This window comes from Rhinoraja longicauda, chromosome 7 (genome assembly GCF_053455715.1).
Source record: "Rhinoraja longicauda isolate Sanriku21f chromosome 7, sRhiLon1.1, whole genome shotgun sequence".
Classification (NCBI taxonomy): Eukaryota; Metazoa; Chordata; class Chondrichthyes; order Rajiformes; family Arhynchobatidae; genus Rhinoraja; species Rhinoraja longicauda.
In genome coordinates, this window is record NC_135959.1 from 43305898 (window position 1) to 43321685 (window position 15788).

The window sequence follows — 15788 nt, forward strand, 5'->3', positions numbered from 1 at the left end:
GGATAGTATTTGGCACATATGGATAGAAACTCGGCTCAGAGACTAATGGAAGTGACTTGAGTATAGATGTTGGGAGATCATGTTGCAGTTATATAAGACGGTGGTGTGACCACATTTAGAGTTTCGTGTTTAATTCTGGGCACCATGTTATAGAAAAGATGTTGTCAAGCTGGAAAGGGTGCAGAGAAGATTTACAAGGATGTTGCAAGGACTCGAGGGCCTTGGCAATAGGGAGAGTTGAACAGGCTTGGACTTTATTCCTTGACGCGCAGGAGGATGAAGGGTGATCTTATCGAGGTGTACAAAATCATGAGAGGAATAGATAGGGTAAACACACAGAGCCTCTTGCCCAGCGTAAGGGAAGCGAGAACCACAGGATATGCGATAAGGTGAAGGGGGGAAGATTTAATAGGAACGTGAGGGCTAAAATGTTTACTCAAAGGTTGGTGAGTGTATGGTATGAGCTGCCGGTGGTGGTAGTTGAGACAGATACATGGGTAGGGAAAGTTTAGAGGGAAACGGGGCAAACGCAGGCAGGTGAGACTAGTGTAGATGGGGCATGTTGGTTGGCATGAGTAAATTGGGCCGAAGGGCCTGTCTTCATGATATATGACTGTGACCTGCAGGCTGATTGTAATCAAGTAAGGATCAAGGAGGAAGATTAAATCATTGACAAAAAGAGGAAATTTTGTTCTGCGAAATATGTGGTTTGTGCAATAACTGTATCCAAGAATATATTATGCCCATATATTTTGCCAAGAAAATCAGTTACTTATTAAATCCATTTAGTCTTGCACACATGCATGTATTGTCTGTGTGTTATTGAATATTGTATTTCACTCTACTAAGGTGATGCAGAATTTCTTCCATCTACAGAATTCCATCTGCAGAATTTCAACTCCTACACTTAACCCCGAAGGATACAAAATGCTGGAGTAACTCAATGGGTCAGGCAGCATCTCTGGAGAACATGGATAGGTGACGTTTCGGGTCGGGCCACATCTTCCGAGTGAGTGCAGGGGGAACGGGACAGAAAGCTGGAAAAGAGGAGGGTAGGAAAGAGCATGGCCAGTAATAGGTGAACACAGGCAAGGTTTTTTTTCTAATGAGCTGATTGTTGGACCTATCGGTGTTCTCCAGATATGGTGCCTGACCCGCTGATTAACTCCAGCATTTTGTGCCTTCCTTCAGTACACCTGCATCTGCCATTCCTTGTTATTACACTTCACAGGAAAGCAACCAACGGAATCAAGGTCCACTCACAGCCTAATCATACTCACTGATTTGTTATCACTGTTATACCCTGAATTATATTGTTGTGTGATGGGAAGGGCGGAGTCCTGAGTTCCAATCTCAACACAACATAGAGTCATAGGGTCATCGAGTAATACAGTGTGGAAACAGGCCCTTCGGTCCAACTTGCCCACACTAGCCAACATGTCCCAGCGACACTAGTCGCATCTGCCATCTGCCCTTTGGTCCATATGCCTCCAAACCTGTCCTATCCATGTACCTGTCTACTAGCTTTGTAAATGTTGGAATATTCCCTGCCTCAACTACCTCGTCTGGCAGCTTGTTCCATACACCCACCATCGTTTATGTGAAAAAGTTACCCCTCAGATTCCGTAAGAAAATAATTGCAGATGTTGGTACAAATCAAAGGTATTTATTTCACAAAATGCTGGAGTAACTCAGCAGGTCAGGCAGCATCTCAGGAGAGAAGGAATGGGTGACCTTTCGGGTCAAGACCCTTCTTCAGACTGGAGGAACCCCTCAGATTCCTGTTAAATCTTTTCCCCTTCATCTTAAACCTATGTCTCTGGTCCTTGATTCATCCACTGTGGGCAAGAGACTGTACATCTAACAACAATTGAAATTATGTTAATTTATTGATGAAGGAATAAAAAAGTTGAAATTAAAAATGGGACCATAAAACAAAATTCAACTCCATCAGTCTGAAGGAGTGTCCTGACCCAAAACATCATCTATCCATGTTCTCCAGAAATGCTGCCTGACCTGTTGAGTTACTCCAGCACTGTGTATCCTTTTCTTAAATCAACAGTTCCATGTTTCTACATTCTGGTCTATTGGTAACCAGATCAGCATCATGTGATCTATTTACATGAAATTATTTAACCATGCAAACCATGCTCCCCCATCTACTCCATCTACACCACACTGCCTCGGGTATGCAGCCATCAATGTTTAGTTTAATTTAGTTTACAGATGCACCGTGGAAACAGGCCCTTCGACACACCGGCTCCACATCGACCAGCAGTACACTCTCCTACACACTACGGACAATTTACAATTTTACCAAAGCGAATCAACCTACAAACCAGTACGGCTTTGGAGTGTGGGAGACAATAGACAATAGACAATAGGTGCAGGAGTAGGCCATTCGGCCCTTCGAGCCAGCACCGCCATTCAATGTGATCATGGCTGATCATTCTCAATCAGTACCCCGTTCCTGCCTTCTGGGAGGAAACTGGAGCACCCAGAGAAAGACCAACCAGATCACAGGAAGAACATACTAACTCTCCACGGACAGCACCCGTGGTCAAGATGGAACCTGGGTCTCTGGTGCTATAAGGCAGCGACTCTACCACTCCGTCACCGTGCCGCCCATCAAGGACGACCCACACCCCAGTCGTCTCCCTTCTCCGGTCAGACAAAAGATATGAAAGCTTGAAAGCACCTACCATCAGATTCAGGAACAATCTCTATGCTGTTATAAGGTTATTGAATGGGCCTTTCATATGCTATGTATTCCTAATCTTCCATCTACCTCCTTGTGACAATTGCACTCTTTAAATTTGCACTTTCTTTGTAGTGACAACACTATTCTCTGCACTCAGTTTATTTTCTCCTTTGCCCCTCCTGTTGTACTCATGTGCTGGACGGCACACAAAACGACATTTTATACTGGATCCCGATACACTTGACAACACCAACACCATTGCTCTTCATGTTTACCCGATTACCATCGATTACAATTGAAATTAGTCATTATTATCATAATAGAACAAATTCCAAACAATAATTCAAAATGCAACTTTAAGAGTCGTCCTCCCCCACCCCCCATTCCCATCAGATGAATTGTTAATTCAATCGATGATAATGTAGTGGATTCATTAATTAATTTAAATTCTAGCTTTGATCCATTCCTTATATTAGATGTAAATATATTTTTTAATTAAATCTAAGGTTCTTCGGTAAAATCAGTTTGGTAAGTGGAAGGCACAGTGGTGCAGCGGCTGAGTTGCTGTGCTGCAGCGCCAGGGACCCAGGTTCGATCCTGACCTCGGGTGCTGTTTGTGCGGAATTTGTACGTTCTCCCTGTAAACGCGTGGGGTTCCTCCGGGTGCTCCGGTTTCCGCCCACACTCTGAAGATGCGCAGATTTGTAGGTTAGTTGGCGTCTATAAATTGTCCCCGGTGTGTTGGATAGTGCTAGTGTACTGGTCGGCGGTCGGCGCGGATTTAGTGGGCCGAAGGTCTCAACTAAACTTTGTTTAATTTCTTACCGTTCCCCTCAGATCAATATTTAATTCAATCGATGATAACGTGGTGGATTCGTTAACTAATTTAAATCCTAGCTTTGATCCATTCATTGTATTAGATGAAAATATATATTTAAATTCAATGTAAGGTTCTTCGGTGAAATTTAGTAGGTAGCCTAATAATCGACGGGAAGGAGGGGATTCAAGGCAGTAATTACAACTACTTCGACGAATCCGTATCGAGTGGCTGGGGCTATCGCTGTACTAATTCAAGACGGTAGTTGAGGCAGTTTAGTGAAGCGTGAAGTCGGAAATCGCCGTTAGTTTTGCATGCTCGGCGAGTCCACACTATGAATACAGTTTTATTCCGACAGAGTGATCTCAGAAGCCTATGGCGTAGAAACACTTTAATTTCAGCCAAGGATATCTACGTATATGGACAAGATGAGTTCTAGGTTTGATGTGAATTTTATTGACATGTTTCTTTAAATTCCGAGGCAGCTATAATGAAATCGGTTTCAATCGACGACAAATCCATAAACACGACAAACAAGCTGTTTCCTAAAAGGAATAGTTAAATATCTCCCTCTAAACATCCGTGGGAAAATACGCACAATTAAAGACAAGACGCAAGACATAACAATATTCATATAATACAACTACAAATATACAATATTTCTAACCCGAGATGACATTTGATTAATTACCGCAGGGTACAATTCAAACTGTGCAACGGATAATATTCAATAACTAGAGCATTTAAACTAAAAGTTCCATAATTAACAAAATTAGTGAAAATAACCCAGATGACAATGCAATATTACTTGAGACAAAATAACTTACTTTCGTTTTTGAAACTAACTTTTATTTCTGTCTGACCCCGAGTAACTTTCAATTGCTGACATTTAAACGTGGCATTCCAGGATATTAACGCCACCACTAAAGGCGTTGTATGTAATTGTCACAAAATGGGGCATTTCGCTGCGGTAAGTTTCAGCTTTCGACATTATTTTTTAAAATTTGATTCAAAACACAAAGTGTTGGAGAAACTCAGCGGGTCAGGCACCTTTTGTGGAGGAAACGGACAGGCGACGTTTTGGGTAGGGCACTTCTTAAGTGTCTATGCATTCCCTCCACAGATTTGGTTTCGTTTAGCGTTAAGAGAAACAGCCCCTTCGGCCCACCGAATCAATGCCGACTAGCGACCATCCCGTACACTAACACTATCCAACACACTAAGGACAATTTACAAGTTTGACTAAGCCAATTAACCTACAACCCTGCACGTCTTTGGAGTATGGGAGGAAACCGGAGTATCCGGGGAACGCACAAACTCTTTCCAGACAGCACCCATAGTAAGGAATTAACTCTACCGCTGCGCCAATGTGCTGCCCCTGATGCTGTCTGACGCGCTCAGTTCCTCCAGCACTCTACTTAAGATTTCAGCATCTGCAGTCCCTTGTCTTCACTGTTTTCTCGTTGTAAGTGTCGACTAAATTATCTCCAGTCGCTCCGCTGTTTTTTTTATGGCAGAATTTATGAATTTTTCATGGAGTCTCTTTCACATGTACCTTGACTCCTTAAAGATGTCTCCGGGGTGTTGGCTGGTTGTGACGAGGAGACATTAGCAGTGAGCGGGTCTCTTCCGACCGGAGTGGTGGCGACGCAGGAATCCTCTTTGAGGTCCCCAGAGGACACAACCGAGTCTTGTTCGGGAGCACCATTCCTTCCTCTTTTCTTATCCTCTTCCTTCTTCCACTTCATCCTTCTGTTTTGGAACCAGATCTTAATGTGGCGTTCGGTGAGGTTTAACATGACGGCCAGCTCCACCCGCCGGGGCCTGGAGATGTACTTGTTGAATAGAAATTCTTTCTCGAGTTCCAGCAACTGAGCGCGCGTGTAGGCGGTGCGAGTTCGCTTGTTTTCCTCCTGCTCCACCATGAATGAACCCCCTATGAAGAGAGAAGATGTTAAAATATTGGTATCGATTTATTGTTGTTAAGTTGGTCTGAAGGAGGATCACGACCCGAAACGTCACACATCCTTTTTTCTCCAGAGATGCTGCCTGACCCGCTGAGTTACTCCAGCACTTTGTGTCTATCTTTGGTATGTGATTGATTAATTGATTGATTGATTGATTCGTCAAGTTTAGATATACAGCATGGGATCAGGCCCTTCAGCCTACTGAGTGCACGCCGACCATCAATCACCTGTGCACACTAGTTCTATGTTATCAAACATTCTCATCCATTCCTCACTCATCATGGGATTCATTTTACAAAGGGCAATTATAATTTTAAGGGTGAGCATTAATCAATGTGTAGATGTAATCAAGGTTTAATATATAAGAAGGAACTGCAGATGCAGGTTTAAACCGAAGATAGACCCAAAAAGCTGGAGTAACTCAGCGGGACAGGCAGCATCTCTGGAGAGAAGGAATAGGTGTGAAGAAGGGTCTCGGCCCAAAACGTCACCCATTTCTTCTCTCCTCAGATGCTGCCTGTCCAGCTTTTTGTGTAATCAAGGGTTAGTTTAGTGTAGATTTACAATATAGAAACAGGCCCTTCGGCCCACCAGGTCCATGTCGACCATCGTCACCCATTCACCCAAGTTCTATGTTATTCCACTTTCACATCCACTTTCTGCACAGGATGGACAATTTACTGAGGCCAATTAACCTACAAGCCCTCACGTTTTTGAGATGTGGGAGGAAAGGACAACGTGCAAACTCCACCTGCGGTCTGGATCGAACCCGTGTCTCTGGCGCTGTGTAGGTAGCGGCTCGACCAGCTGCGCCACCGTGCAGGATATAGTGAAAATGTTTGCCTGTGTTCTATCCAATTCAAGCGAGTTGCCGGAGAAGGTAGTTGAGGCAGGTTTAAGAAATATTTAGATAGGTACATGGATAGGTTAGGGTTGGAGGGATATGGGCCAAACGCAAGCAGTGGGACGTGTAGATGGGGCATGTTAGTCGGCTTGGCCAGGTTAGGCAGAAGGGCCTGTTTCCACGCTGTATGATTCAATGACTCTAAATCAGATAATATTATACACAACCAACCCATACACAAGTTCAATGGGAAAGGCAAAAATACCAGAGTGCCGAATATAGTTCTCGGCATTGTATTACAACATTTCGGGAGAAAAGTCCAATGTCAGCAAATGAGAAGTTAGATGGTTGGACTGTACCCTCCCTAGCTTAAGGGAGAACCGGTCAGTATTCTTATAACAGAAGGGTAGTAGCTGTTTCTATGTCTGGTGGTGATCGCTTTAAAGATTCTGTACCATCTGCCCGATTTGCAGCAACTGCTCCTTTGCAGTCGAGAGGGGTGGATGTGAGGGAGGAACTTAGAGAGTTGAAGGGCCGGCAAGCTCGGCTCTTTACCTCTGAATCCTCCAAGATCATCTTCCGGTCCAGGGTCCGCCACGTGGAGCAGGATGAGACGTGCTCACGCTTCTTCGTCCATAAGGTTCACAGGGGGAGCTCTGTGATCAACAGCCTTAGGGAGGAGGACGGCTCGGTAACATCCTTGCAGACAGACATGCTGAGGGTCTGCAGATCCTTTTATAAGGATTTGTACAACATAAAGACCACAGACAGCACCACCTCCCAGAACGCCCAGTCCTCTATCACGGAAGTCATGGGCGACAGCAAGCGGGAGAGTCTGGACCAACCACTGACCCTGGAGGAGCTGACTGGCTCCATCCCTTCCTTTGACTCGAGTAAAACTCCCGGAAGCGACGGCTGACCGGCAGAGTTATATTCGTCTCTGTGGCACTGGGTGGGCCCGGACCTGCTGGAAGTGTACAATGATATACTTCTAGCCGGCAGCATGTCAGACTCTTTGAGGAAGGGCAACATCACCCTAATCTACAAGCAGAAGGGGGAGATGAATGATATAAGGAATTGGAGACCAATCACATTGTTGAATGTAGATTATAAGATCCTGTCTAAGGCCATCATCAACCGGGTCAAGTCTGCTCTGGGACAGGTGATCCACCTGGACCAAACCTGTGCTGTACCTGGCAGGAAAATCTCGGACAGCCTGGTGCTGCTGAGAGATACCATTGCCTATGTGCAGGACAGACGGGTGGATGCCTGCCTGGTCAGCTTGGACCAGGAGAAGGCCTTCGACAGGATATCGCACATGTACATGAAGGATGTACTCTCTAAAATGGGCTTTGGGGAGGAAATCAGGAAGTGGATCCAACTGCTCTACACCGATATCTGTAGTGCAGTCCAAATCAATGGGTGGGAATCAGTCAGCTTTCCCGTCAGGTCTGGAGTCAGGCAGGGTTGCCCTCTCTCCCCTGTCTTGTTCGTCTGATGTATTGAGCCCTTTGCCGAGTCCATCAGGAAGGATGCGAGCATAAGAGGAGTGACATTACCAGGCAGTGGGGGCACTCAGGTCAAGGCCTCCCTGTACATGGACGATGTCGCCGTCTTCTGCTCGGATCCAGGGTCGGTCCACAGACTGATTAGCGTCTGCGACCAGTTTGAGTTGGCCACGGGGGTCAGGGTAAACCATAGGAAGAGCGAGGCCATGCTCTTTGGCAACTGGCCTGACCGATCTTCCATCCCCTTCACCATCAAGCCTGACTTCTTGATGGTGCTGGGGATCTGGTTCAGGAAGGCTGAGGCGTGTGACAAGAATTGGCTGGAGCGGATAGCCAAGGTGGGGAAGAAGCTGGAGTTGTGGAAGCAGCCCTCCCTCTCCTTCACAGGGAGAAATCTGGTCATCAGGTGTGAGGTGCTCTCGGGGCTGCTGTACTTGGCGCAAGTGTGGCCCGTCCCTCCTACGCCACGGGGATCACCCGGGCCGTCTTCCGCTTCATCTGGGGGTCGACGATGAACCGGGTGCGATGGGCCACAATGCACAAGTCGGCAGACAACGGGGGTAAAAGCGTGCCCAACGTCGCCCTCATCCTGATGGCCACCTTGTGTGTGGCTGCATCAGGCGGAGCGTAGAGCCAAGTCACATGGGCACCAAGTGCCACTACCTGCTGAGGTTCTACCTGTCCCTGGTGTTGCGAAGGATGGGCCTGGTGCAGATGCCACGCAATGTGCTAGTCAGCTGGACATTGCCGCACCATCTGTCGCTCGTGGAAAGAGTGTGGATTTGCCAAGAGAGTCGGGAGAGGTCTTCAGGGGCCCCTGTCACGATTTATTCCGAGCAGCTCCGTCACAGAGGACTTTGTGATCTACGGACTGTTCCCAGGGACGCATTCAGAGACTGACATCGAGTGCTGCTGGAAGGTCATCAACTCGGTGAAAGACGCTCTTTGGTCTGCCTGGGCTTTGTTGACCTCCCAGCGGAACGAGCTGTCCGAAACGCCAAGGCTCTGTGGGGGAGGACCACAGTCTAGGGTCCATCCGCTGCTGGACATGGGAGGCAGGGTGTGGAGGAGACACCCCTCCAAATAAGGGAAGGGATTCTGTGTAAATCTGGCAATGAATATCTGTATTGAATGTATAACCTCCGGGAATGTCGGATGGAGTTTTTGAAAAGAAAATGTTTTGTAAATATTTATTACTGGAATAAAGTATTTTTTGATATTAAAAAATCTGCTCGATGAGATTGGGGAGTAGCGGGAATGAGCGATGTGGATTTTTAGTTCAATGCGGCTCGTTTTTAAGTTGCGATTATTAAACCAAAAATATGCATAAAACATAATTAACAATACTCAACAAAAATACATTGGAGTGATGATATCGTGGCTATGGCACAGCTGAGATAACGGAACTGCAATGTGAACTCGCACAGAGTGCAATTTAATATTTCCTCCAACCTGCTTTCTATCTATGGAAATACAAATAACTCGCTGGTGATAACGCGGTTCAAAAGCACACCAGCGCCTCACTCCCGACTCTTTAACTTGCTTCGAAAATGAAGAACGCGGCCAGAAGTCGTAGGACTGTAGCCATTTGAGGTGAATCTCCCTGACTGAACGGTTTGAAATTGACTGCACTGAGCTAAGATTTCCAAAGGTAAGTATTGCACATGAGGGTCTTTTTTTTAAAAGATCTGGACACATTAAAATCGAAAGCAATAGAAATGTGCCTTTTTGGATTCAGCTGGATTTGCTTGCGGGAAAGAAACATTTACTTTAGTTTCGTTTAGAGACACAGCGTCCCACCGGATCCGCAGCGACCAACTAGCACCCGTACACTCTATTCCTACATTCTAGGGACAATTTATAGAAGCCAATTAACCAACAAACCTGCACGTTTTTATGAGTGTGGGAGGAAACTGGACCACTCGGAGAAAACCCACACGGTCACAGGGGTACGCGCAAACGCCGTACAGACAGCAACCGTACTCAGGGTTGAACCCGGGTCTCTGGCGCTGTATGGCAGCAGCTCTGCCGCCCAACCGCTGGATTTTCTTGCGAGAAGGAATCATTTCTACGAATGAATTACGGTTTTTGCGAAGCCTTCGCAGTGGAGCTGAATAAATATCACTTCTTGTGAGCCATGCATTTGGTAGTCATACAGAGTGAAAAACAGGCCCTTCGGCACAACTTGCCCTCGCCGACCAATATGCCTATCTCTGCACTAGTCCCACGAAGATAGACAAAATACCGGTCTCGACCCGAAAAGTCGCCCATTCCTTCTCGCCAGAGATGGTGCCTGTCCCGCTGAGTTACTCCAGCAATTTGTGTCTATCTTCGTTGCAAACCAGTATCTGCAGTTTCTTTCTCCACACTAGTCCGACCTGCCTGCGTTTGGCCCATATCCCAATAAACCTGTCCTATCCACGTCCCTGTCTAAATGTTTCTTAAATGTTGTTATAGTACCTGCCTCATCAACTACCTCCTCTGGCAGCTCCCTCCGTACACCCACCACCCTTTGTGTAAAAAAGTTACTCCTCAGGTTCCTCTTAAATCTTTGCCCTAAACATTAAATCTTTGCCCTAAACATTAAACCTGTGGTTCTCGATTCCCCTACTCTGGGTAAAATACTCTGTGCGTTTATCCGAGCCATTCATCTCATGATTTTGTACACCTCTATAAGATCCCCCCTCATCCCCCTGCGCTCCAAGGAATAAAGCCCTATCTTACTCAAACTCTCCCTGTAGCTCAGGTAGAACAAAGATATTTGACCAAAATGCCTTATTTCCTTTTTAACTTCTCAATACTGTCATGACTCGAAGCCCATATCACAAAGCCTGATACAACATTCCATTCTTCTCCCATAAAACGTGTAATTGAAAATCCTTTGTCTCATGTTTTAAAGAATCTCAGTGTAAATCATTGTAAATATATTTGTATTGAGGAAATATCTTCATTCCATAATGATATATACAAAGTGAGATATTTCCATTAAACGATTTCGTTCATATAAAGTGAGCACGGCGCAAATGGGTTCGCATTTATTTGTTTAGTTTAGTTTAGATTAGATTAGGAAACAAGCCCATCGGCCCACCGAGTCCGTGCCGACCAGCACACTAACACTAGCCGACATATACTCGGGACAATTTATAATTTTACCAAGCCAATTAACCTACAAACCTGCAGGGCTTTGGAGTGTGGGGGGGACGGGGGGGACGGGGGGGACGGGGGGGACCGGAGCACCCGGAGTTCATGGGGAGAACATACAATCTCCAAACAGCCAACACCTGTAGTCAGGATCGAACCCGGGTCACTGGCACTGTGAGGCAGCAACTCTACCGCTGCGCCACCATGCCGCCCTAAACTTACCCATTTCCTATCTCAAATTCTAAAAAAAAACCCCGCGTGTTAAGCGGTATGAACAGGTATGACTTTGCGTACATATCGCAAAATGAGATCAATTGTAATTATACGCTAAATTATATTTTAAATATTCATTTGTTAGAAGTGCTACTTTGTTGCCTATGTTTTGCTAATATCGTCGCGAGAATCATTTGAAGCATGTTGTAAGAAAACAACACTGCATTAACAACCATAATCTTTTGCCAATGGTTTCAGCGATTGAGATCTGAACATGTCTCACTGTAAATGACGTTTTGCGAATTACAGTTTGTGACAATTGCCAATTTTAATTCGTTCTCGATGTTTACTGTGTCTTGCACTGAACGTTATTCCCTCTATCATGTGGATCAGTGCACATGTACACTGTGGATGGCTCGATTGCAATCATGTATAGTCTTTCTGCTGACTGGCTAGCACGCAACAAAATACCTTGGTACTGTGACAATAAATGAAACTAAACCAAAGGTGATTTTTCCTTATATTAAAGACGTCTTTTAAATATGTTTAAAACGTGAAATAGTACATTTGAAAGTTTTCATTGCCAAAGTTAATTTTGCCACTTGAAGTCTCAAGGTACTCACGCTGTAGATTACACTATACATCTACTATAAAACAAGAAATTATCATTAACTGTTCTGCAAATTCAGATGGTGTATTCAGAATAGGATGTTTGGAAATTTGTTTTGTGGAGCTGTTAGTAACTGTGACAAATTATAGCGAAACAACTATGCTTGACAAACATCTAAGGAACTTGCTTAAATTCAGTTAAACTGGGCAACGGGAAAAGCCGCGTGAGATCATATGGTGAGAGTGGAAATCCCAATTGGCTTTTGCAACTATCCCGCAACTTCCTGCCACGATTAAAAATGTCCAGTAGCTGCCAATCGTGAAGTAAACTTCTGCAATACGGAACAGCATTGACACGAACTATTCAAAATTCGTTACATCAAGTTGCAGGTCAGCGTCTGCTTGGTTGGAGCTCCCCGTGGGACAGAACTCGTGACACACAATTACGGGTGAAGGGAGCGCACCTTGTGTTCTGAAAATGACTATCACTTATCAAAGAATTATAATTGCTACCAGAAGTACTTAGATATTCAGAATCACGATGTTAACCGTGTTTCAACGTAAACATTCAATTGCCAACAAGGTACACTGTTTACCGAAGCCTGAGTCTGGAACCTCGTCTTAATCGCGCAAATTTGAGTATTTTAACTAGTCAGTTATTTAAGTTTGATCACCCGTTTCATTAATTTGGTTCATTAATTTACTGTACTACGAACGTCTAAAAATATGCCAAAAATATTATTGACTGTTGCCAACAACAGAAAGGTTAGAAAGGTTTGGGAGATTGCAACCGGATTATATGTCGCTTTCAATGATAAAGAGAGAAATACGGGGGATTTGATCGAGGCATTCAAATAGTCAAAGGATGTGGTACAGTGAATGCCACAGATCAAGAAAACGTAGACTGTGTGTTAAAACAGGCCCAGGTAAAACAGGTAAGAGTGAATTGAGACACAAGGAATTGCAGATGCTGGTTTACAAGTGAAAAGACACACAGTGCTGGAGTAACTCAGCGGATCAGGCTCTCTGCAGAACATATGTTCTCTCTTGAGAATATATATTCGTGATGTTTTGGGTCGGGATCCTTCTTCGGGTCCTTCTGAGGAAGGGTCCCGATCCCAAACATCACCTATCTATGTTCTCCTGAAATGTTGCCTGCTAACTGAGCTACTCCAGCACTTTGTGTCCTTTTAGGAATGCAAGTAGGAAGGATTGTTCTGTAGAAAAAAAAGTGATTGAAATATGGGATAGTCTCACCCGTACTTCTGTAATCTATGAACAAAAGAAACATTTCAGACTAAACTAAACTGAACTAAATATTTAGTTGACATGTGCTTATTGGGCAGTCGAGGGTTATGAAGTAAGGGCGATAAGTGATCTGGAAAGAACTGATAACACGATGGAAAGATGGAACAAGCTGTCAGCGCTGACAGTCCTTACTTGATCATCACCTTATGACCGCTGTTGTGAATTATTCAGATTTTAATGTGACCGAAGAGTTACTTGACTTGGAAATAGTTCTTCATAGAATTACCACAGGAATGTCAAAATACCTGGTTAAAAATCACTTGACACAAATTACAGTATATTCTAAAACGAAACCAAAATTCCCAGATGTAGTCGGCTCTACATTGGAAGTTTGACAATACAAATTCGAGTGTCAATTATTTTTTGTGTGATTCACTGTAACTAGGGCCCTAAATGTAAATTAATGCACCCGGCCGTGTAAACTCTACATTGAGAATTGATTTATTCAATAGCTACACATTTAACACTGTAAAACCCCAACACCGTGGCGATTTTAAGAAATATAATTCATGTGTAATTTAACAGAATAATTATATCAAATTACTCATTTGATTTCAAACGGAATCGCCGTAAATATTGTTTTTAACCTTCGCATACGTTTCTTAACAGGCAAATTGCTTCCTGGAAGTATTGATAATCTTGTATTTGACGGGGGTGGGTGGAGGGGGTGGGGGTGGGGAGAGGAATCTTCTCATGACGACCGATTATTTTTAGATTTAATCCTCATAACCTTTCTGGTATAATTCACGTCATAAAGGTTATTCGAATTATTGCAATGGTTCAGATTATGCTGCCTTGGTTAAGCACTTACATCGGTTTACATACGGCAAAAAAAAAACCCTATTTATCTGCTTGGAGAAATGGTAATCATTTGTTGGGAATCCTACTCCAGTCTAATATGTGTTTGATTATGTAATGGGTTGCGATTTCGTTTTTACGACTCGATACAAACAAATCTAGAGTAATTATGCACGTTTAGATCCCTTTACAACCGCAATCGTATCACCAACCAGGCGCGCTACTCCTCGCGTCTGAATTTAATGTATAGTTTACCACAATTAGGCTTTACGTTGTTCACATTTAAGAAATCTGGAGGTTTCGCTTTGCACATTTAAAAAAAAGAAACGGGGAATTGCAGATGCTAATTTACAAAACAAGACACAAGAAAATATGTTTTTTACAGTTCGTATGTACTGCCCTGCTCTGCTTATAGATGATTTTTCTGCTTCATTCTTCTGCAAACGTGTTTGGCCTGACTCAATTCCTCCCCAAATAAAAACACTGCTGTGGGGTAGAAATCCTGGTTTACTACAAACTTGGAAGCTCGATTGCATATATAATATTACCACGTGCTCGCCCAATACGAGCATTTGCTTTCTCCCCTTTCACAGTGTTTCCAAATGCCCTTCCCCCCACAGATAGGTCGACAAACCTTCTCGCAACTTTATTGTTGCTACCGTAAAATTCATTGTAATATTAATTTCATTAGAAAATATTTTCGGCCCGGAGTTCGGGAATATTCACTTTGATGCAATTTAAAAGTTGTAATAAATGTAGCTGATTGATAACAGATCGACGTATGCAACGTTACTGGTGTTATATCACAACAGGTTAACAGATTGGATTAACCTGGTTTATGGAAAAGGCGCAAAAGGTGTTATGATCTTTAAAAACGCATGACCGTAAAGACAGGGTTAAAATCATCGTTTGCAAAAGGAAGGGAGGGTTGTACAAATTTGGATTTTGATGTGGCGGAGGTACGATCTGATGACATTTTTACACTCAACTTGAAATATTAATGGATTGGACCAAGCAATACCAACAACGATAATGAGAATATCGATATACGCAAATCTTAGCAGAGATGTCGATCTCATTGACCACAGGTGAAATGCCCATTGGTAGTGGATACATTTCAGAACGACAATGTTCTTTCATTTTCTCTAGCCACCCATGGCCTAATTCACAGTACAATTATTTTCTAGTCTTGTCATCATTAGGAAAATAATTCCTCAGCGAGGAATTTCTGAAAGAAGTCTGACACTTACCCGGCCATTGTCCTTTCCATATGTGAGCGTGGGATTTGGTGGACTTCATCCAAGGGAAAGGCAGATGCGTTCTGTTGTGATCCTCCAGGTTGCTGATATCGGGGGCGCTACCAAAGCAAGCCCCTTGATGAGCGTGAGTGTTGGGGTGCTGAGGCTGCGGATGGCGGAGATGCGAAACTGTAGGATCCTCTGATATCGCAGGGACTTCGAAAGGTGAAATGTCAGCGGGGCTTCCTTCATCAAACCCTGACAACGAGGGATTAGCGTAAGGAGTCTGAGGTTGTCTCCCTACGTAGAGACACGCCGGTAGGTTTTGGTTATATTCTTGGACTTGTGATCTTTGATAAGCGCACGGCTCGTTATAAATTTGAGCCGACGCATAATAACGCTCCTCGCTGTCCATGTCCGGGAGTTGGTCAGCACAGACACAACAGCACTGTAATTTTACAGTTTAATAGCTCTGTCTTGGTTGATTCACTAATGGAAATAGCACCTGACACTCTGCTGTGCTCCGTGGACAGTCACGGATATATCATGTGACTCGACACCCACAACCGATTGGACTGTAAATTCACTTGGTCAACTTTACCTGTGGAGTCCATTTACTTTCCACGTAGTATTGCCACAATGGA

The 15788-nt window shown here is 44.1% G+C and overlaps 1 protein-coding gene across 1 annotated transcript; it reads right to left on the reverse strand.

Annotated features, from left to right (window-relative positions):
- Positions 1–5038: 5038 nt before the first annotated feature.
- pdx1 (pancreatic and duodenal homeobox 1) lies at positions 5039–15577 on the reverse strand. The gene is made up of 2 exons (XM_078403048.1): positions 15157–15577; positions 5039–5454 (listed from the first exon to the last, which is right to left on the reverse strand). Exons 1-2 carry the CDS (start codon positions 15557–15559, stop codon positions 5039–5041), a joined length of 819 nt encoding a protein of 272 aa, XP_078259174.1. The 5' UTR covers positions 15560–15577.
- Positions 15578–15788: the final 211 nt, after the last annotated feature.

Coding starts and splice junctions, on each gene's coding strand:
- pdx1 (XM_078403048.1), bottom strand. CDS start 15,559: ATGGACAGCGAGGAGCGTTATTATGCGTCGGCTCAAATTTATAACGAG. Junction 5,455..15,156: donor ATGGAAAGGACAATGGCCGG/GTAAGTGTCAGA, acceptor CTCTCTTCATAG/GGGGTTCATTCATGGTGGAG.